Consider the following 23331-nt stretch of genomic DNA (forward strand, 5'->3'; position numbering starts at 1 on the left):
AGGTAACATCAAATGCCAAGACATTGAGGCCGGGATGTGCTTGGAATGCATGAGGAATAGCAAGGAGGCCAGCGTGGCCGGACCAGGGCAAATGAGAGCAGCAGTGGTCATAAAGAAATTTGAGGTGTGTTAATTGAGGTGTGTTAAAGATTTGAGATTTTATTCTTGGTATGGTCATCAGCCATTGGAGGGTTTTGAGCAGGAGAGTGACGTGTGACAGCTGCGCTGTGGGAAATGGCCTGTAGGAAGGCAAGCGGGGAACGCTGTTGCAGTAGCCCACATGAGATGCGTTGGTGGCATGGGCCAGGGTAGTTGCTGTTAAGGTGTTAAGAAATGGTTGGATTCAGATGTATTTTGAGAGTCGATCTTACACGGCATGCTGATGAACCAGATGCGAGGAACGAGGAAATGAGGATTCAGGGACTCCAAGACTTTTGGCCTGAGTTGCTGGAAGGATGGAAATGCCATAGGAATAATATTTTACTTTTATTTATTTATTTTTTGTGCGGTACGCGGGCCTCTCACTGCTGTGGCCTCTCCCGTTGCGGAGCACAGGCTCCGGACGCGCAGGCTCAGCGGCCATGGCTCACGGGCCCAGCCGCTTCGGGGCATGTGGGATCTTCCCGGACCGGGGCACGAACCTGTGTCCCCTGCATCGGCAGGCGGACTCTCACCCACTGTGCCACCCACCAGGGAAGCCCAATATTTTATTTTTTAAACATGGGCTCATCATCATCATCCTGACTACCTAGGTTTTTGCCTGGGTGACTTTCAGTAAGGTGCTTTAACTGCCTGGATTTGAATCTCAGCTGTGCTATTAACTACATTTCTGACCTTGGGCACGTCACTTTAGTTTCACTGTGCCTTAATATTCTCATCTGTAAAATAGCTATTATTGTGGCATCTGCCCAGATAGCTATTGCATGGGTTAACTGAGTTAAGAATGTAAAGTGCTTTGAAGAGTGCCTGGTGCATAGTAAGTTCTTAGTAGATTCTGGCCGTAATTATTATATGAACAGTGATCTGTTTTATTCACTGCTGCTATGCCCAGAACCTGGAACAATGTTCGCAGATGATAGGTGCCCAAATATTTGTTCCCTGAATAAATGAGTGAATGGATGAACTGATAAATGGCAACCGTTTACTTCATAGGACATGCTCCTGTGTTTCCTATTCTGTTTAGCCCTTCCAGCCTTCTGGTGTTTTTCTCTCCTCCTCATTAATGGCCCCAGACTTTAGTGTGGAGAATGAGGTCTATACACCGTTCCTGAGATTGGGTCCAGCCTGTTTGTTTTCTTGCCACAGAATTTGCTACCCTTTGAATGCTTCTGTGTTTTAGTGATGAAGGGGTTCTAGCAAAGTCTGGTGCACTGATTGCTCTCTTAGTACTCCTCCTAATTTAGGTTCAGATTTCTCTCAGGAAACCTTGGGCACTACTTAAATGTTAATAAAAAGGCAACTCTGACTGTTCCACTTTATTTTTATGTGCTACTTTGCATGGTTTTCAGTTATTTATTCAATTAGTCTCATATGCTTCTCTCTGTTTTCCTGTGATAAGGTGAGATTTTCTCTGATCATAGTTTATGAGGAAGTTAGAAAGGAGAATGACAGGGGAAGGTTAAGATTTAAACAATCATGCGATAGCCTCCGAAGTTGTCTGTGCCCCTTCCCTTCTCTGCTTTTGCTGCTTCTACCTATGGCCTGGATCTGGCCTCTTAGATTAGGCTACTTCTGTTCTCTTCTATCTGCTCCTTCTATTCTCCCTCAGCTATGGATGTGGATATAAAGTGGGAGGATGAAGGTCAAATAGGGTTACAGTATTAATAGGAATATAGATTGTGAATACAGATTGAAAATCTGTGGCTACAGATAAAGAAAAAAACTATCTTAGTTGAAGTTTAGATAGTATCTTAGTTTTTAAGAGGAGGAAATTGAATCACATTAGGCAGAAGGTTATAGACTATGTCGCATGGGACTAGAGCTTAGTTTTACATTTCTAGCAAGTATTCCGTCTTTCACCAGAATACTAGATTTTCACTTGAAGTTCACTTGCAGTGGAATGAGATCATCTAAGATTATAACATTAGGAAACATAAGTTATGTAGAAACTCTTACGTAGAAACTCTTATGCCAAGAGTATGCCAAAACAATTCCATTAGTTGAAGTTAAAAATAAAATTTTTCTTTTCTCCTTTATTATCCAAGTGGTGGTAGGAGCAGAGCTTGTTGCTTAAAGTGGTCATGCAGGTCAGTAGATTATCCAAGCATCAAAGAGAGGCACTTAATGTATAACTTATTGATTGGCAGCATGGGTGGCTACAGTCCATTAGATTATGGTGGCCACTCGTGAACTCACAGAGGGTGTTTAAAATTACTTAATAGTTGTAGGACCCACTGTTGTTATTTATTGTCAAATAGAAGAGCACAGATGAAAGGCATGGGAGAAATTCACTCTCTCTTACCCAATTTTAAGGTGAAAAGTTCTGTTTCAATGTAGTTCCCACCTGAACTGATACTGAAACTCTGCCTTCCTCACAGGCTTGGTGTGAAGATTAAATGATTTATGTGTGAAAGCAGCTTGTAACTATAAAGTGCTCTTCCACCTATAAGGAGCAGCATTTAAAAACTCAGTTTAATGCTTAAAAATATTTCACTGGCATCGGTACAAAGAAAATAAAAATCTTTCATCTGTTTTTTGTTTCTGTGCATTGTTTTAATGGTATTTATTAATAGCAGTTGCTGTCTCTTCTTCTAAATATGTAATACTACATCTTATTCCATTCTAGGGGGCTCGGGTTGGTAGAATAGACGCTTTCGTTCAGAGCTTGGACAAAAATTTTATGGTTCCAGTAGGTGGCGCTATAATTGCTGGCTTTAATGATTACTTCATTCAGGAAATAAGCAAGATGTATCCAGGTAAATAAATCAGTTGCTCTTCAGAAAAAGTAACTAACAAACAAAAATCCATTTGTACATAGGCTACTGTAATAAATCTTAATTTACAAAGCTTTTTTCCCCTTCTGAATGTAACTTATCATCCTTATTTCAGGAAGAGCTTCAGCGTCACCTTCTTTAGATGTCCTTATTACTTTATTATCACTTGGATCGAATGGCTACAAGAAGCTATTAAAAGAAAGAAAGGTAAGCTTTCCCGTTAGGTGTAAACAATACTGTTGACTAAAACAGTACTCCAAAGTATTGATGTTTTTGTCTATTGGTTTATCACATTGGGATGTAGATACCTAGCAAAGTCCTAGGGGATTTACTTTGATCTGGACCCTCCCTAGGTGGTTTTAAATTAATCATTGTTATCCTGTCTATTCAGATATCCTGAGGAATCTTGGAAAAGTGATTTTTGCTTTTGTGTTTGTTTTTGTCTTAAGAAACTCCTGCATCAGGGATTCTTATTATTTCGGTAAAATTTAATTCATTTATCACTTATAGGTAGAGGCTCTTAAAAGACAAATGGACAAATTTTTTCCTTTTAGTTTTGGAGGCCTGAAGATTTGTTTAGGTGTGACATGTCAGTTGCAGGAGGAAGAACCAGGTCAGATGTTGGCCAGCTTCTCATTCTAAAATAATAAGTCCATCCCGTGGCATTATTAGAATGGTGAACTCATTGATTATGTTGGTTATGAAAAGAAAAGTGACATTTGTGCTTAAAAATTGGACTTTGTGGGCTTCCCTGGTGGCGCAGTGGTTGAGAGTCCGCCTGCCGATGCAGGGGACACGGGTTCGTGCCCCAGTCCGGGAAGATCCCACATGCCGCAGAGCAGCTAGGCCTGTGAGCTGTGGCCACTGAGCCTGCGCATCTGGAGCCTGTGCTCCGCAACGGGAGAGGCTACAACACTGAGAGGCCTGCGTACTGCAAAAAAAAAAAAAAAAAAAAAAATTGGACTTTGTCTCCAGCCCTAAAAACTAGCTTAATTCAGGGGCAACTCCAAAATTGTAGACAGACAATGTTGGTAGGGCAGATCAGACTAAGATGTTTTATTCTTCTCCCATCTGGGAGAGCTAGAGGCCCCTGGTGCAGTTTTTGTATCTGTATAACTTTCTAACACTTTGTAGCAATTACAGTCCCTTAGATTTATAATAGTAATTTACATATTTTAGAGTATTTTCATGTACGTCATCTGATGTATCCTCTCAACAGCCTTATGAATATGTAACAGAAGTTTAACATTTTCTGTACCCTGCTTTACCCTAGTCCCTTTCTCCCCACTAATTCAACGCATAGGAAGGTAATTATTTACTTTCCATTGTTAGGACATCTCTTAAGATTTACGTGATATAGGAAAAGATGCTCAACCTCAGTCATTAGGGGAATGCAGATTAAAACCACAGTGAGATACCACTACACACCTAGGAGAAGGGCTAATATTAAAAAAACAAACAATAAAAACAGACAACACTGGCAAGGATGTCAAGCAAGTAGAACTCTCAGATGTTGCTGATAGGAATGCAAAATGGTACAGCAACTTTGGAAAACACTTTGGCAGTTCCTTATAAACATTTACTTACCACATAAACTAGCTGTCCCACTCTTAGCTGTTTACTCAAGAGAAATGAAAATTTGTATCTGTACAGAAACCTTTATGTGAATGTTCATGGTGATTTTATTCATAATTGCCAAAACCTGGAAACAATTCAAGTGTCCATCATCTGGGGTATGAACAAACTGTGGTACGTACATACTCAGCAATAAAAAGGAACAAACTACTGATATATGCAATACTGCAGCAACTCTCAGATGCATTACACTAAATGAAATAACCCGGCTTGAAAGGGTACATATTGTATGGTTTATTTATATGCCATCCTGGAAAAGGCAAAAAAATATCAGAGAAAAGGTCACTGGACGCTAGAGGCTTGGGTTGGGGGAGGGGACTATTAATGGTAGTGAAATGTTTTGTATCTTGATAGTGGGAGTAGTTTCATGACTGTATGTTTGTCAAAATTCGTAAAAGTGGACACCTGAAATTGTACTATATGTAAATTATGCCTGAAAAGAAATTTTAAATGATCAGACTAACACTCCAGTTTAATAAACTCCAAGAAGTAATCATCTTGTTCTGGCCAGGAGAAAACCTCAGCAGAATCTTTCAAGGGCCCTTCTCCGTATGACAGATGAAGACTGTTTATAGATGCGGAAAGCCATCATCTCTCTGTATGAGAGTTGAGTTGTATCCGATGTCAGTGAGTCTTAGCTCTCCTATAACTAGTTGTTTCACTATGGAAAAGGTTCTTGAACTCACAGATTTTATTTCATTACTTGTGAAAGAAACAGTTGCTATCTCAGGCCACTTCTAGTTCTAAAAGATTGTAGAATAGTTCCTGAAATAAAACGGCTACTTTCTGGGCCTTGAGCATTATAATCATGGGAATTAGCCTGTAATTTAGTAATCCAGCACAAATCATATGGGTAATTTATAAATCAAACTTTTTTAAGTTTGAAATTTTTAAGATGATGGTCTCTTCAGTTTCATGGTACCTCCTATCCATTTCCACCCCTATTAAGCTGTCTTGACCCCTCCCACCCCCCCCATGTGAACAACGACAAGCCCATTTAAAGTAGCATGGTCTACAGTATGGACTGGTGTGTTTCTTTGAAACTCAAAGTAGATAAAGTTGAGTGTAGGATAAGTGTCATTGAGTAAATACTTAATTTACTAAACATCTGTTGAGCATCTGTTATGTGGCAGGCACATCATATTGATAGAGCAATCAATAAAATAGACAAAGGTACCTGCTCTTATGGAGCTTGCATTTCATATGGAGGACACCAGCAATAAACAAATCACATAAAATATAAATGCTTGTTCAATACATAAATTATAAAGCTGAAAGTGCTGTGGAAGAAAAGAATAAAGTAAAACAAGGGGGGGTTGGGGATGATGTGTGGGGGGAAGTGGTGAGGATTGATTTTTTAAATGTGGTTAGTGCAGGCCTCGTTGAGAACGTGACATTTGAGTTGACTTGAAGAAGTTTGAGGGAGTATACATGTATGATGGAGAAGAGTGTTTCAGGCAAAAAGCCAGTACCAGGAATCAGGGTCGAGTCAGTGTGTTTGAGAAGCAGAGAAGAGGCCAGTATGGTTGGAGCAGCGTGATCAAGGAGAGTTGTGAGAGTTGAAGTCAGGATGGTAATGGGGGTGGGCCGGTCATGTAGGGCTTTCTGAGTGAGATAGATAGAGAACCACTGGAGGGTTTTGAATAGAGGAGTAACGTCATCTGATTTATATCAGGAAAGACATAAAGGATCCTTGAAGGATCCTCTGGTTGAAGGATCGCTCTGGCTGCCGTGTTGAGAATAAATTAGGGGGGCAAGGGTAGAAGTTGAGCTTTTTCAGAAATCAAGAAGTGATGTTGACTTGGATCTAGATGGTGCCAGTGGAGGTGATGAAAGTGGTTGGATTCTAGCTCTCTTTTGAAGATTGAGCCAACAGGATTTCCAGATGAATGTATTGTGAGTGAAAGAGAGACATCAAGAGTAATTCTGAGATTTTTGACCTGAGCAGTTGGAAGAATGGAAGAGCCATTAACTGAGATGGGGAAGTCCGTGGGTTGGAGGGGAAGGCCAAGAGTTCAGTTTCAGACAAAGTTGAAATCAGGATGTCCTCTGATGTCTAGGTGGAGATGTAGGTATGGAGCGCGATACGAGTCTAGTGTTAAGAGAGAGAGCTGAGCTGGACATAAAAAATTGGGGGAGTTAATTGGCTAAGAGATTAGCTGAGATTTTAAGAGAATGAGTCTAAACAGAAAAGAAGTGCAAGGACTGAGCTCTGGGGCACTCCAACATTAAGGGGTTTGGGAGAAGGAAAGAGACCAGAAAAGGAGACTGAGAAGGAGGGAAAGCAAGAGCGTGGAGTCCTAGAAGCCAAGTGAAGGAAGTGTATCAAGGAGGGAAGTGTGATTGCCCAGTGCCACTGATAGGTCAGGTAGAGTGAGCACTAAGGTTTGACTACTGGGTAGAAAAGTTTCATGTAAAAATCATTCTTAACATAGTCTTTCAATGCAGGGCTTGTGTTATCTAGCAGATACTGTATATGTGTAGATACACTTATGTATATATATGAAGTTATAGCCCCTAATATTGAGCACTCACCATGTGGCAGGCTCTCCTTGAAGCACTTTGTCATGTATTCATTTAATCCTCACAGGGTCATTTAATCCTCACAGCAGCCCTGTGAAGTGTTATCCTCATTTTCACAGGAAACGTAGTGACAGAGAAGTAATAGTATGAGGTAAATTGTGGGACATGGGTTTAAATCTAGGCAGTTGGGCTTCTTATCCTCTCTCTTAAAACCTCTAAACTGTACTTTTTTTTTTAAATATAGGTAAATAATGTAGTTTGGTAGCAATGTAGCTACTTTAAATAGCTATAAATCTGAAGACCTAGGTCTACTAATATCCAGAGGATGCAAAAACAATAATACATTTAGCAGCTTTGGCCAAAAAAGCTCAGTTGTATTTTAGATATACACTGTTTGCTTGTGCAGAACCACTGTTGCTGGGGAACTCCCTCTCTGACTCCAGGTGGTCCTGGGGAGACTGTCAATCACAGGGTCCCTTCTCCTCTTTCTTAGGGGTGGGCATGTGATCTGGCTAGCCTCGTTCGCAGGTGGACATGTGGAGATAGAGTCCTTCCAGCAGATTTGATAGTTCATTTAGAGATACTGTGTCTGTTGCTTTGCAGATAGTAAACTGTAAGGATGTAATCTTATGACTCTCAGCCGCCATATTTCTAGCCATGCCAAGAAAGCCTTCTTTAGAGTAGAGAACATAAGAGGGAAAACAGAACTGAGAGTCATTTGAGTCTCTGGATCCAGACTTACCTGCTTGTAGAACTGGCTGTTAGATGACCAATAAATTTACCTCTTTCGTTTTAAACTAGATTTCTAATGCTGATACTTCTTTTTTTTTTTTTCCATTGAAGTATAGTTAACTTACAATGTTATATTAGTTTCTGATGTGCAACAAAGTGATTCAGTTATGCATATATTCTTTTTCATATTTTTTTCCATTATGGTTTATTACAGGATATTGAATATAGTTCCTTGTGCTATACAATAGGACCTTGTTGTTTATCCATTCTGTATATAATAGTTTGTCTAATGCTGATACTTTTGATTCCTCTTATACCCTTTATAATGTTTCAAACATTCATTTCTTCTTTTCCATTGTCCCTGCCACAACTCCCTAACTAAAGCCTTTACCATATCACACCTGGATGGTTACAATAACTTACTAACTCTTCTCCTGATCCCCAGTCTTGGTCTACTCTAATTTGTCATGTTGTAGAGCAGTGCCAGATTATATTCTTAAAATGGGGAAGTCCCTTTTGGTCCAGTGGTTAAGACTGTGCACTTTCACTGCCGAGGGCGCACGTTCAATCCCAGGTCAGGGAACTAAGATCCCACAGGCCGCTCAGCGTGACCAAAAAAAAAAAAAAGAGATTATGTTCTAAAAATGCACCTTTCTTCAAGTTATTCCGCTTTGGGTTTTGGTTGCCTGTAAGACAAAGTCCAAACTCCTTAGCCTCCCATTATGATCCATCGTGATCCTTTGTGGTCTGGTCCCACATTACCTGAGCAGCATTGACCCCTGCTCGTTCATTCATTCAAGCAAAGAAATGTTTATGCATAGGCCCTAAGGTTAAATTTACAAACAAGACTGACATAGTCGTTACCCTTAAGGAAATTGTAGTCGGGGAAATCTACATATTAAATAAATAATTACAAGTCTGATGAGAGTTATGAAAGAACAAGCAGAGTATATGAGAGCATATATCACCTAACCTAGCTGGGGCACGTAGCCCAGCTCTCACAGGGTCAAGTGTCACTAGAAGAAGTGACATCTATTCTATGAAAATGCAACTCGTGCACTTATTAAGTGGCCCCCATGGTTTAATTGTAGGCTAGAATTGATGACTAGCGTAAGTGTAGAATTCTTAAAGGATATTTTAGACTGAGTCTGGAAAGCAAAGTATTGTGCAATTATTGGAGATTTTGTGATTTAGATCACTTTCCTTTAGGGTAAGTTCAGATTCAATAGGTCTGGAGTGGGGCTTAGACACTGCATTTCAACCAAACTTCCCTGATAAATCTGATGCACACCCAAGTTTAAAATCCATTATTTTGGGGCACACAGGTCACTTGTATCTGTAACAGAAACTTGGAGAGGAATATATCATAGCATTTTAATACTTATACATAGATAATATTTCATGGAGTTTGAGGTGAACTGCACAAATATTGCAAATATCAAAGCTTGAAAATATAACTTGTTAGTTTTCTATTTATTTCTGGTATTTTTAGTTGTCATAGTTATAATCTTTTCTTATACCGTAGCTACTTTTTACCTTATATTGATCAGTCTGCAGGTTTGGCTAAAATTTCATTTTTAAACTAAATAAATAGAATATGTTGTAGCTCAAACAATAAAACCATTACACAAAGTTTTAAGTTAGACATTTTAAAACTATACTTTATTATATAGATGCAAATTTTTAAAATTTTTATATGCTGCTATTATAATATCAAATAAACATACTATTTAGTTTTTCCTGTTTTTGTTCTTCTTGAATTGAAACTGTAAATAGTAATAGCTAATAATATTAAATATTTGCTATATAAACTAATATAAGTCTTGAGTAATTTGATAGTAAACTTATTTAATTAGCAAATTAAACTGACTGTTTGAATGCACATCCCTAAAAAATTACCATCAGGTGTCTGAAGTGAAACTTGATCCTTGATTTTGGATAGTCTAGTAGATTACTGCCTACTTTGGAGTTTGCCGATTGATCCCTTTATTCTTAGCATCCTTTGCTTGTTATGTAGTAGACGCTCATCAGATGTTTATAGAATGAACTAATGCAGGGCATTTGGGAACACATAGGTCCACTGTTGTACAGTCTTTTCTTGTTTTACACAGAATAAGTATCTTTCTATAAAATTAGGCAGAAAGTAAATAACATTTTGATACTGACTTCCATTGTGACTTAGATGTTCTTATAGAGACATTTCTCCATATGGATATAGTTGAAAACTTGTGAAAAGGAGTAAGTTAAAATGGTGATTGCCTGTTGTATGTAACAGGCACTGTACTTCTGGGAGTAGGGCTTCCTCCCTAGTGGATACTCCTCTTCCAAAAGTACTTTTTCTTACCCCTAAGGATTTTGGAATTGTTGATATTAGGGGTGTTCTGTCATCTTTTTGGAATCTAAGAATTTCTTTTATGCCATGCTTCTTCTGACTATTGACCTTTAGGGTTTGACTTTAAAATTTTCAGCTACTTTTAGGTGATACCAAGGCCCATGCAGGTGTACATTTTGCTTAGCAAGAATGAAAACCCACCTTCTTTGAGACTGACCTGCAGCAATATGTAGCTCAGCTGGTGAATGGATCGAGTAGGCAGCCCAGCTCTGCTTTTCATTGTGACTTTGTCCTTTATTAATCATCAGGTAAATATTTTGTGGGGAAATTTTATGTTTTTAGTGTTATGAATTAGACTCCATTTTAGATGTCAAGCGATAACTCTCTTTGTAACATCCAGAACTTTGTTCTTTTCCTTTATCTAGATAGTGTAGAGTGAAATGAACAGGGACAGGACAAGAATAGGATTATAGCTGCAGGTTATTAGCATGTGTCTGTAGGAGTCCTGCTAGCTAATGTTAGTTATTTCAACCTGAAAACTATTTTAGGCTAAGGGAAAAGTAGGTGGGTAGGAAACTAATATTTTTATGAATGTCTGCTGTATGCCAGGAATTCTGCTAGGTTCATTATATTCATTATAATGAATTCATTATTTTCATTATAATGAATTCATTATTCATTTCATGTACTACTCAGAGCCAGTTTCTGAGGTAGGTATTATCCCCATTTTACAGATGAAATTGAGGCTAGAACAAGTATACTTACCCAAGGAGCACATATAAGTGCCAGAACCCAAGTCTAGGTGATGCTAAAGCCTCTGCACTTTCTGTCTTCCCACTCTTCCCACTGCTTCCTGTCACCCATCCACTGTTGTGGAAGTGTTCACCTGCTGTGTGCTAAGCATTTGAGCCATAAAAATGATAACCTCCTGACCTCTATTCTTATCTAGTGGAGGTGTGTAAAACCCCAAAGCCTCTAATGTATTCACTGGTTTTATTTAAAATTCTTTGTATAGAGTTTATTTAGAACAGAGACTATCTATAGTAGTAATTGTCAGAGTATAAAAATGCTCATTTGAGAACTTTGAGAACTCTATCATTGTAAGAGCATAAAGTTTGCTTTTTAACAACTTCATTCAACAGGAAAGTCTTTTTGTTGAAAAATGTGGATGTCCTCCATAAACCATAATTGCGTATATGTAGCATAAATATTTTTTTTTATTGGATTTGTTGCAGAAGTAAAGGCCTCTTTTGTTTAAATGGACTTGCTTTTGAACTGTGAAAATTTAATCGTGATAGTTTATTGGTTTAGCTCTGGAGAAGCTGAGGCAAAGCTATTTTGCTCCAGCCAGAGCTATTTATATACCATCACTGAGAGCTCCTCTTTATATTATTGGTGTTATTGCCTACTAAAAAAGGAGTGTTAAAAGACAACTTAGGATTTTTTTTTATTCCTTGCCCTTATTCACCACAATGATATTTTTAGTTTATTTCATATAGCTCTACATCTTCCAAAACGGCTTTATCTTTTTCACAGTAGAGGCAGACAAGAACTCAGCTTGAAGCCATTCCTTCTCAAGCCTTTTTTTTTTTGAAGGGTGAAAGGATCAAAGAGAGTGGAACTCTGGGTGTGAATTGAACCTCTTTGCTCTTAGCCCCTTCCTGATCAACACATCTGCTTCACTGAGGGGAGAAGTGACCAGGAAGTTTAACTGAAGAGGCCTTTAAGAAAAGGGGCGAAAATTGAAGAAACTGTTTCTTTGAGTTGCTCTATGCAGAAGGAAAGATCAGTCTTAGACATTCATCCTTCACATTTGGTTCTGGAGAAGATCATTATAATTCTGCTTAGCTTTAGTTTTAGAAGAGTGCTTTGCTGAACAGGGCAGGCAGATAATCATTCATTGTTGCAACTATGTGCTGAACTGGACAAGCTCAGAAGAGGAATGACAGAGGACTGGCTGCTCCTGTGGCTGGAATTTGTTAGCTGAAACTTGGAGAACATAAGACGTACAGCTTCAAACAATATCCTATAATAAAGCTAAGTCTGGGAACTTAGAAGATTTGCAGCCCTGAAAGTAGAGTAGTTGAATCTCAACAAAAGTGTCAGATTTCAGGCCTGGATATGGGGCTTCAAAAGAAGAGTTTGAAAGCAGTGCTTTAGCCTGTGATGCAAGGAGTATGCCTGGACACTGTGGCCTGGCCACAGTTATAGATAGCAGCATCCCTCATTTAGTACCGTTGTCTTCACTTAAGGACATCTGTGTGTGTGGATACATACCAACAGTCCGTTGTCCACCCAACCTTCCATGTTATCAATGAAATACCAGACTACTTGTTATGTTTCCTTCTTTTCGTATTACCCACCGTATGAGGCATATTGTAATAATATGTGAAGTTCTCTTTTATCTTATCCTGTAATATGAAGCAGTATAAGCATAAGACCTTTTTCTTTAGAATTTAGTGAATTATGCACATCTTTGGGTTATGGGAAGGGATAAGCTAGATGCTGGGCTTCACAACTGCAAATCAATTTGCAAAAGGCTATATGAAAGATAATGCTTAATATAATTCAGCTTCTCTTCCATTAACATCTTGAATTATGGTGTAAAGTTTTATTTTTTTTTCCTAGAAATGTAGCTGACATTAGCATTCAGGTATACAGTTCAGTTTATCTCTAGTGAAGAGTCTTTTAAAATTAAGTTAAATACAGCACAAGAGACATAGAAAATCGATAATATTTCATTTCTTTTAAGTAAGATCTTTCTGTATACATTTGCTTGGGGTGCTTATAAATTTCTCCCTTTACGGAAGTATTTTATAATAAATGTCAGTTATAGATCTAACTGTAGCAAAAAATAGTGCAGGCTCTGGAGTACCTTTGATATATCAGATAAAAACTGCTTAGCTAAGTATTAGTGTAGGAAATAGTGGTACAGTCTCTTAAATGATATTTTTAAAATGTAGTGATATCAATGGGAGAGCATTTAGGACCTTCATATGAGAAATACTGTAGGATTCAGTACATTGAGCTTTAAGATATTATAAACTGCTTTGCTTATTGGATTACCTATCATAACACTTTATGTGGAGTAGAGATACTAAAAATATTTGTAGATGGATGTGAACTTGACTCACTAATATATTCTTTTTTGTTTACTCCCATTTACTAGTGATATGTGATTGAGTTAGTATTACGTTTAGTCTGAAGATTTTTATCCTAAGGTTAGCTACAGTTGTAGTGGCATTAGCAAGTCATTGATAGAACTGGTTAGAACTAATCTGTTAAATATTAGAAATTTAACATTGGAAAATTTTGTTTTTTAATAGCCACGTATGCATTAGTAAATTTTTTTTTTTTTTTTTTTTTTTTTTGTGGTATGCGAGCCTCTCACTGTTGTGGCCTCTCCCATTGCGGAGCACAGGCTCCGGACGCGCAGGCTCAGCGGCCATGGCTCACGGGCCCAGCCGCTCCGCGGCATGTGGGATCTTCCCGGACCAGGGCACGAACCCGTGTCCCCTGCATCGGCAGGCGGACTCTCAACCACTGTGCCACCAGGGAAGCCCCATTAGTAAATTTAAAAGCACCCTCTAGGGGTGTTACTGAGGAAACATTTCTTTTTTTTTTTTTTTAGAAATAGCTAAGGACAAATTAAGGACAAATTAACTACTCATCAGGTTCCTTTCATACTACAAGTGTAACTGCATTGGTGATTATTGTGGCAGCCATGACTAGATACAATAATATTCTAAATTGGCCCTCACAATTGAAATAAGTTTTTTTGTTGTTAGGGGGGAAAATGTAGGAGTCTGTAAAAGGCATTTCCTGGCTATCAGATTTGTTTCTGCTTATGAGAGGTTAATGAATTTGAGAGTAAGAGAGAATTAGATGCAGATTAAGACTTTGGTGTATAATATAATGAAGAAGAATCAACAGTTAACATCTAAGTTAAAATGTGTGACTCCTTTTTTCTGTTTTAAACAACGCTGAGCATTTCTTTTCTTTTCTTTTCTTTTCTTTTTGGCCTCGCCACGCGGCTTGTGGGATCTTAGATCTCTGACCAGATTGAACCTGGGCCTTCGGCAGTGAAAGTGCCAAGTCCTAACCACTGGACTGCCAAGGAATTCCCAACACTGAGCATTTAAATTATGACCTAGTTACTTCATAGTAGATGAAAATATAAATGAAACCTAGGAATTCTACTCTTCATTAACTCTGGTGTGGTACTAAAAGATTATGAATTGTTTCAGTTGCAGGAAAAACTCTTGATTTTTAAATTTCATTTGATTTTCCTATTGTTTCACCTTCTGAAGTGAACATCAATATTAGTTTAAGAAGGAGGGGCCAGGAAATCTTTATATGTCTAAGAAAAGATGCCTACTCTTTTTTCTGTTTCTGCAAGTGGTGATAACATATGCATCCTTAAGGATTTCTATACACTTTTTTTAATGACAAAAGAGAAAGACTTATTACATATAACAGTATGTTTACTTATAGCTTCATTCAGTATGACAGATGTGGGCGTTAACTTTTTGAATATAAAAAGAATCAGTACATTTTAGTGATCTAAGATTTCATCATTCTGGCATGCTGAGAATTGATCTTATAAAATATCCTAAAAATTTAAGAATGACTATTAAAGTTTTTTTAGTTCAGAATATAAAATATACTGTGTTGACAAGGATAAAAATGTTTGTGGTCTTAAGGAGACTCACTAATAATTCATAAACCTGGTAAGAATTTCCCTCTTTTTAAAATCTTTACCTAACAAAAGCTGGAGTTAGTCATCTACTACGTTCTTTAGAAATGAAAAAGCTACTCTGGGTCTCACTGTGGGATCAGACTATCCAACCCTCACCTTAGAGAAAACTGAAGCCGCTTATGTGGCCTTTGAAGTTGAAGTATCATTTCCTCCTGTCTCCACTTGGGTACTACTCTGTTGGCCCTTGGCTCTTTGGTGCATCATTAGAGTTTTTATGTTTTGACTGTGGCTGGAGGAGGTCAGTGCAAATGGGTTTTGTTCAGCTGCAGACTCACTTGGGCAGATTTTCATTTCAACACTTTTAAAGTGCTTACTAGGAGAAGAAAATACAATTTTAGGTCAAACAGTTGCCAACTTAATATTTATTTGTAGGTTTATTAAATTCTCACATACACGTGCACATGAGATTTTGTACTTGTAAAATATATGTATTTTTATTTTTTACTACTGGGTATACACTATTTTTCAGAGTAGGATCAAGAATACAATTTTTAGTTTTTAGATGCTGTATTCTTTTAATTGAGTTAAGGGAATTGTTAATTTTAAGTTTATAATATTTAAAGGAAGTACATTTTTAAACTGCCTCTTCCTAAGTCTGGCACATACTAAAAGTCTGGCACGCTTTTCTTGCTGTTGGGAAAGCAGTGGTGAAGAAGATAGAAAGTCCCTGCTTTCAAGGAGTTTTTCCATTCTAATAGGTAGTCATAGGCAATATTTATTTAAGCAAATTAAAGAGAAATTTCAGACTGTGATAAGTATAGTGAAGGAACCAAAATAGGTAATGGTGTTGGAGGGAGATTGGGAGTTGGGGGTGGGCAGAGTCGGAGAGCTACTTTAACAGGGAAGTAATAAAGAAAGGTCTCCTTACATTGTGACAAAAGGGACCACTCTTGGAATCATCTGGGAGAAGAGCTTTCCAAGTCCAGGGGAAACAGGCACAAAGGTTCTGACATGTTCAGGGATTGGAAAGGAGGCTGATGTGGCTAGCATATAGTGAGTGGAGGGAATGACTGTCACTGAGTTGGGTGTGTTGGCTGGGGTGTATCACATGGATGAAGAGTTTGATTTTTTTAACACTTACAGGAGGAAGTCATTGGGAGGGACATGATCTGATTCATGTTTTTGAGAGACCACTGTGGCCTCTGTCTGGAGGGGTGGGAAAGTAGGCAGAGAAGTCATTTAGAATCTATTGCTGTGATCCAGGGGAGAAGTTAATGGCTGCTTGGACTAGAGTGGTAGCCCTGGAGGTTCTGTGATTTGGTAGCCCTGGAGGATTTGTGATAGCCCCAGAGCAGGAAATGTGGTGGTTCTTTACCTTTAAATCCTGTGGTTTCTGATAATTCTGGCAGCTTTAAATCTTTCTATATTGTGGCAAAGGAAAAGAATTGCTCCTAGGGCATATGAAGGAGTTAATTTACAGCATAGACTGTACACCAATCAGGGTTGTTTTATTAAATCTAGCAAGTTGCAGTGAGTATTTATTTGATTTTCTTTAAATGTAACATTTTGTTGTTGCAGGAAATGTTTTCATATTTGTCCAACCAACTAAAGAAGCTGTCAGAAGCCTACAATGAAAGAGTGTTGCATACACCTCACAATCCCATATCTTTAGGTAATTTTTTTTCTTAAAAAAAAAATTGTACTTCTGAACCATCCCCAGTGGGAAGCTGGTGTTTCTAGAAAGAGTATGAATTCTTTCTGGTTACAGTGATGTTTCTAATTTCATTACAGTGCTAATTTGTAAATTTTAAAAGTTTAGTCAGCCTTTATAAATGCTGTAATGTATTTCTTTTTTTTTTAACATCTTTATTGGAGTATAATTGCTTTACAATGGTGTGTTAGTTTCTGCTTTATAGCAAAGTGAGTCAGTTATACATATACATATGTTCCCATATCTCTTCCCTCTTGCGTCTCCCTCCCTCCCACCCTCCCTATCCCACCCCTCTAGGTGGTCCAAAAGCATCGAGCTGATCTCCCTGTGATATGCGGCTGCTTCCCACTAGCTATCTACCTTACATTTGGTAGTGTATATATGTCCATGCCTCTCTCTCGCTTTGTCACAGCTTACCCTTCCCCCTCCCCATATCCTCAAGTCCATTCTCTAGTAGGTCTCTGTCTTTATTCCTGTCTTACCCCTAGGTTCTTCATGGCGTTTTTTTTCCCTTAAATTCCATATATATGTGTTAGCATACGGTATTTGTCTTTCTCTTTCTGACTTACTTCACTCCGTATGACAGACTCTAGGTCTATCCACCTCATTACAAATAGCTCAATTTCGTTTCTTTTTACGGATGAATAATATTCCATTGTATATATGTGCCACATCTTCTTTATCCATTCATCCGATGATGGACACTTAGGTTGTTTCCATCTCCAGGCTATTGTAAATAGAGCTGCAATGAACATTGTGGTACATGACTCTTTTTGAATTATGGTTTTCTCAGGGTATATGCCCAGTAGTGGTATTGCTGGGTCATATTGTAGTTCTATTTGTAGTTTTTTAAGGAACCTCCATACTGTTCTCCATAGTGGCTGTACCAATTCACGTTCCCACCAGCAGTGCGAGAGTGTTCCCTTTTCTCCACACCCTCTCCAGCATTTATTGTTTGTAGATTTTTGATGATGGCCATTCTGACTGGTGTGAGATGATATTGTAGTTTTGATTTGCATTTCTCTAATGATGACTGATGTTGAGCATTCTTTCATGGGTTTGTTGGCAGTCTGTATATCTTCTTTGGAGAAATGTCTATTTAGATCTTCTGCCCATTTTTGTATAAGTACCGCACGCTAACCGATTGTGCCATTGGAGCTCCAAGGTCTTCTGCCCACTTTTGGATTGGGTTGTTTGTTTTTTTGTTATTGAGCTGCATGAGCTGCTTATAAATTTTGGAGATTAATCCTTTGTCAGTTGCTTCATTTGCAAATATTTTCTCCCATTCTGAGGGTTGTCTTTTGGTCTTGTTTATGGTTTCCTTTGCTGTGCAAAAGCTTTGAAGTTTTATTAGGTCCCATTTGTTTACTTTTGTTTTTATTTCCATTTCTCTAGGAGGTGGGTCAGAAAGGATCTTGCTGTGATTTATGTCATAGAGTGTTCTGCCTATGTTTTCCTCTAAGAGTTTGATAGTTTCTGGCCTTACATTTAGGTCTTTAATCCATTTTGAGCTTATTTTTGTGTATGGGGTTAGGGAGTGATCTAATCTCATACTTTTACACGTACCTGTCCAGTTTTCCCAGCACCACTTATTGAAGAGGCTGTCCTTTCTCCACTGTACATTCCTGCCTCCTTTATCAAAGATAAGGTGACGATATGCTGTAATGTATTTCTAATATAAAACCTATACGCTGAAAGAATTCAAATCTATGTTAAGTGTTATACTGAATATATGGAAAATAATACTTTTAACTCTTGCTTCTCACCAGAATAACTTGGTCACTGATAAGGACTCTATATAAATATTTTTAAATTTCTACCAGTTAACAAAACACCATAACATTAAAGATATTCTTATAATTTTTAATGCTGTTATTATTTATTTTCTTGAGTATGCCTGTGTTAGAGAAATCTGTATTTATGATCATTTCATTTTGTCATGTAGTACAAGAACTACTAAACAGGATAAAAAGAATGTTGACTTTTATGCATTTAACTTTTAAACTTCATGATTACCCCTTTTAATTTGTGAATATATATAGTATAATATGGTTCATATTTCATGTATATCTGAGGAAAGTAAGGAAATAATAATTTGTAATTAAAGCCTTTTTCAGGAATGGGCTTCCTTGGAAAACCATTTGGCCACTGATAGATAATAAAATCACCCCAATCAGTCCTTTGTTGGTTTATAATCTATGTAGATATTATAGAAGGTAATACGGTATGATTTGAATCCCAGTTCTGCCATGTACTAGCCTCTAACTTCCTTTTCCCTGTCTATAAGTAGAGATAATGATCCCTCACATACAAAGTTGTTAAAAATGGTTGAGATTATATTTGTAGAGTATCTAGTATAGTAAGTCATATTATCCATGTCATTGTTCCATTTATTTAATTGGAAAATTCACATTTTGGAAGGGTGATATGGAAATTCTCTTCTGATTCTGAGCGTGTTTATGTTAACATATTTTTATCTGATATGGAAACAAATCCTCACTATAATTTATTAAATGCATTAAAGTGAAATGGTGCCATGTGACAATGAATAAAAAGTGATATCTCCATGAAATAAGACAGTCACAAAAAGACAAATGCTGTATGATTCCACCTATATGAGGTACTTAGAGTACTCAAAATCATAGACAGAAAGCGTAATGCTGGTTGCCAGGGGGAGGGGAAAATGGGGAATTATTGTTTAATAGGTATAGAGTGTCAGTTTTATAAGACAGAGTTATGGGGATGGATGGTGATGATCGTTGTGTAACAAGATTGAATGTATTTAATACCACTGAACTGTATACCTAAAAATTGGGTAAGATGGTAAATTTTATGTTACATGTTTATTAGCACAATAAAAAAAGTGATGTCTCTGTGATTGTTTGTTTCTTAAGTGGTTTTGTGCTGGTGAACCAAGGCTCACTGGAATACTTTTTTCTTTTTCAGCTATGACGCTTAAAACACTAGATAAACACTGTGACAAAGCTGTCACTCGGCTTGGCTCCATGCTTTTTACCAGACAGGTTTCTGGAGCCAGGTAAGTATGTTTAAAAGAGGATTGGATTTATTTCACTTTTCAAAATTAACTCTAATAAAGCACCTTTCTTTAAGAATAAGTCCCCCAAGTATGTGCTGAACTGCACCTGAGAATTCATCGTGGAGGAAAAGAATGATGACGTAGAGAATCTGCAAGGCTGTCACACAGTCACTCACCTGTGGAACGTGAAATAGTCACAGGAAAGATACGAATCTTGTTTGCTTTAATAGACATATAAAAACAAAGTTCATTACCTCTCTGTACAAATTTTTGTCTTTATTTTCCTTTGTTAGATTATCTTCAGTGGTGTCACATTATGGTGTTAGAAATAAGTTGTCTTCATTACTAAGTTTAAGTGAAAATGTTTTTAAGGAAAAGTCCATTTCCCAAACTGAAAACGCTATGCAATTCTTGTCTAAGTACTGCCTTTGAAAAATCTACTTTTTGCTTTTATATGTACATAGCTTAAGATGAATTTCATTTTTCATTTTATGTTTGATGAGGTCAGAGAAAAATGACTTGAAAAGTACCTTGCTCTAAGTACTCTTCTTTACGTGCTTCTGCTAAAGAATTTCTCTCTGACTACCAGAGGTTAGAGATTTCACATCAAAGAACAACTTTTTAAAAGGAAAAACATCTTAGATTAATTCACCTTTTACCTTGATGAGCTATATCTATATGCAGCATAGTTTTGACACTTTTAAAATGGTTTTCTTGGCCTTGCTTTTTAGTGTTGCCACTATTTGTCTTTATGTTTAGGTTGATCTTAATTGAGTTCTTAAAAAAAAAAGGGTACTGTTAGAAATCTGCTTATATCAAGTATGACAGTGAAATCAGGCTTTAAAAATGCATGTACCATTGCTGAATTTAATGATTGCTGACCATCAACCCACTGTAAGCAGTTATGTAATTTCTGCTGGATCCTGGCTTTAAAACCCTCCATTGCATAATGTGATCCGATAGATGTAATTCTAGTCTATTGATTACTTGAGGCAATACATGGCAGTTAATGAAAGTGGTTTGATTTACAAACTTAAATATTCCATTAAAGTGTGTATATGTGAAATCAGATTCTGGTATTTGATACAAAAACAGAAATAACTTTCTTTTTACCTTTTTGAAGATGTAAAGGTGTTTTTGATTCCTAGAGCTTGTAGCTCTTTAATAAAAGATAAGTAAATGATAAGCATCAGGTAGTACTTTCCTATGTGAAGTGCACTGTATAATTTTATTTTAAGGCTGCAGTCTGTTTTCATAGGCTACGATTTATGGCTGTTATTAAACTTCTTACTAAGTAGGTGTAAGGCTTAGTAACACAGCTTTCTTTTGTTTATGGGTGATACTCTGTTAACATCACCAGACATACTAAATTGGTAAATCTTTTCCCTTTCAGGGTTGTGCCTCTTGGGTCTGTGCAGACTGTGAGTGGCTACACTTTCAGAGGCTTTATGTCACATACAAATAATTACCCTTGTGCTTACCTCAATGCCGCATCAGCCATCGGTATGAAGACACAGGATGTGGACTTGTTCGTAAATAGACTTGACAAGTGTTTAAAGACAGTAAGAAAAGAACAAAATAAAGAGAGTGATGTATCTGGAGTTGACAATTATGATAAAACTGAAGATGTGGTTATAGAAGAAATGGCTTTAAAACCAGATAATGTACTTCTTGGCACATGCCAGGATTCTTCCTGATGACATGTGAAGGGTTTCTTTGTGATAATTTTAAAAAAGTGATGAGGCTACAGTATAAGCTAGCAGTTTAAAGACAAGACTTGAGATTTTTGAATTGAGAATTTCATGGAGAATATTTGGTCAAGGAATAGAACATGGTCTGAGCGAGCCATTGACGATTGTTACATTTGTTGTTCTTAGACTGCCTCAATCACTATCCTTAACAGGTTATAATGTACAATTAGCGTTTTTCTAATTGTTAAATATTTGCCAAATAAACATTATGATTCAGATAATTCTTACTAACATAATGATAGTAAAATTACACATTACTCTAATTCTCTTTGAAATGTGTAGACTGCTTTCTTCTGACTATTCTCTATCATTCACAAATTACTTATGTTTCTGACCACACAGAATTTAGAAAGATCGCTAATGCTACTAATTAGTAGATGTTTGTTGATATGTGTAAGTCACAGAATGCCTGTAAAATGGACATTTCCCAGGAAAGCAGAGTCAAGGTCAAGGTGTAAGCTTTAATTTTTGCTCAACAGAAATGGATCTCAACTGGGGATGATTGGCTTCTTATATCTAAGTAACATCTGGAGATATTTTGGGGGTTTTTTTGTTTGGGTTTTTTTTTCGGCCACGCCACACGGCTTGTGGGATCTTAGTTCCTCGACCAGGGATGGAACCTTAGCCCTCAGCAGTGAAAGCGTGGAGTCCTAACCATTGGACCACCAGGGAATTCTCTGGGGATCTTTTTTTTTTTTTTTTTTTTTTGCGGTACGCGGGCCTCTCAGTGTTGTGGCCTCTCCCATTGCGGAGCACAGCCTCCGGACGCGCAGGCTCAGCGGCCATGGCTCACGGGCCCAGCCGCTCCGCGGCATGTGGGATCCTCCCAGACTGGGGCACGAACCCGTGTCCCCTGCATCGGCGGGTGGACTCTCAACCACTGCGCCACCAGGGAAGCCCCTGGGGATCTTTTTTGATTGTCAAACCTAGTAGGATGCTATTGACATCTAGTGAGGGGAGGCCAGTGGTGCTGTTCAACACCCTACAACGGACAAGACAACTTCTCAAAACAAAGATTTATCCAGCCCAAAATGTCAGTAGTGCTGAGGTTGTTAAAAACTTCTCTAAAGTAAAAGAACTCCTCAGTAAAGAGAAGTTTTCCATAGCAACTTGAATTATTCAGTAGTACTTCAAAGAAGGTAGCTCTATAAATGTTACCAACTAAACAGCATATAGATTTTTTTTTTGTTAACATCTTTATTGGAGTATAATTGCTTTACAGTGTTGTGTTAGTTTCTGCCGTATCACAAAGTGAATCAGCTATACATATACCCCCATATCCCCTCCCTCTTGTGTCTCCCTCCCACCCTCCCTACCCCACCCCTCTAGGTGGTCACAGAGCACCGAGCTGATCTCCCTGTGCTATGTAGCTGCTTCCTACTAGCTATCTATTTTACATTTGGTAGTATATATATGTCAGTGCTACTCTCTCACTTCGTCCCAGCTTACCCTTCCCCCTCCCCATGTCCTCAAGTCCATTCTCTACATCTGCGTCTTTATTCCTATCCTGACCCTAGGTTCTTCAGAACCATTTTTTTTTTTAGATTCCATATGTATGTGTTAGCATACAGTATTTGTTTTTCTCTTTCAGACTTACTTCACTCTGTATGACAGACTCTATGTCCATCCACCTCACGACAGATAGTTCAATTTCGTTTCTTTTTATGGTTGAGTAATATTCCGTTGTATATATGTGCCACATCTTTATCCATTCATCTGTCAGTGGACACTTAGGTTGCTTCCACAGCATATAGATTCTTAAGTGAAAACCGAGGTTACCATTTCTAAATATGTAATTACAAATTGTTAATATGGCATGTGTGCATTTTTCCATTTAGGAAAGTGAAAACTTTATTCCATTGTTTTGCTTCAAGGAGTCTGTATATTTGGTTGGTTTGTTCAGGTGTTTTGCACAGCTGTCATTAGGAGTGGTTAACATGGGGATTCTGAACATATTTTTGCTGGAGAGGTGAAAATG

At 37.8% G+C, this 23331-nt stretch overlaps 1 protein-coding gene across 2 annotated transcripts in view; it reads left to right on the plus strand.

Moving 5' to 3' along the window:
- The window catches only part of SEPSECS (Sep (O-phosphoserine) tRNA:Sec (selenocysteine) tRNA synthase), a 35531-nt gene extending 14161 nt beyond the window's left edge, over window positions 1-21370 (plus strand). Inside the window, exons 7-11 of one of the 2 annotated variants that reach the window (XM_029234531.1) lie at window positions 2786-2915; window positions 3049-3140; window positions 16433-16526; window positions 19512-19602; window positions 20996-21370. In XM_029234531.1, the coding sequence (XP_029090364.1) occupies window positions 2786-2915; window positions 3049-3140; window positions 16433-16526; window positions 19512-19602; window positions 20996-21299 (711 nt within the window). In that variant the 3' untranslated portion in view covers window positions 21300-21370. Of the gene's footprint in view, window positions 1-2785; window positions 2916-3048; window positions 3141-16432; window positions 16527-19511; window positions 19603-19676; window positions 19726-20995 lie in introns of those variants that run through there. The other variant, XM_029234532.1, reaches the window with a different exon arrangement.
- The last annotated feature ends 1961 nt before the right edge of the window (window positions 21371-23331 follow it).

This window comes from Monodon monoceros, unplaced genomic scaffold, assembly GCF_005190385.1.
Source record: "Monodon monoceros isolate NGI ecotype Baffin Bay Population unplaced genomic scaffold, NGI_Narwhal_1 Super_Scaffold_20, whole genome shotgun sequence".
In the NCBI taxonomy this organism is placed as follows: Eukaryota; Metazoa; Chordata; class Mammalia; order Artiodactyla; family Monodontidae; genus Monodon; species Monodon monoceros.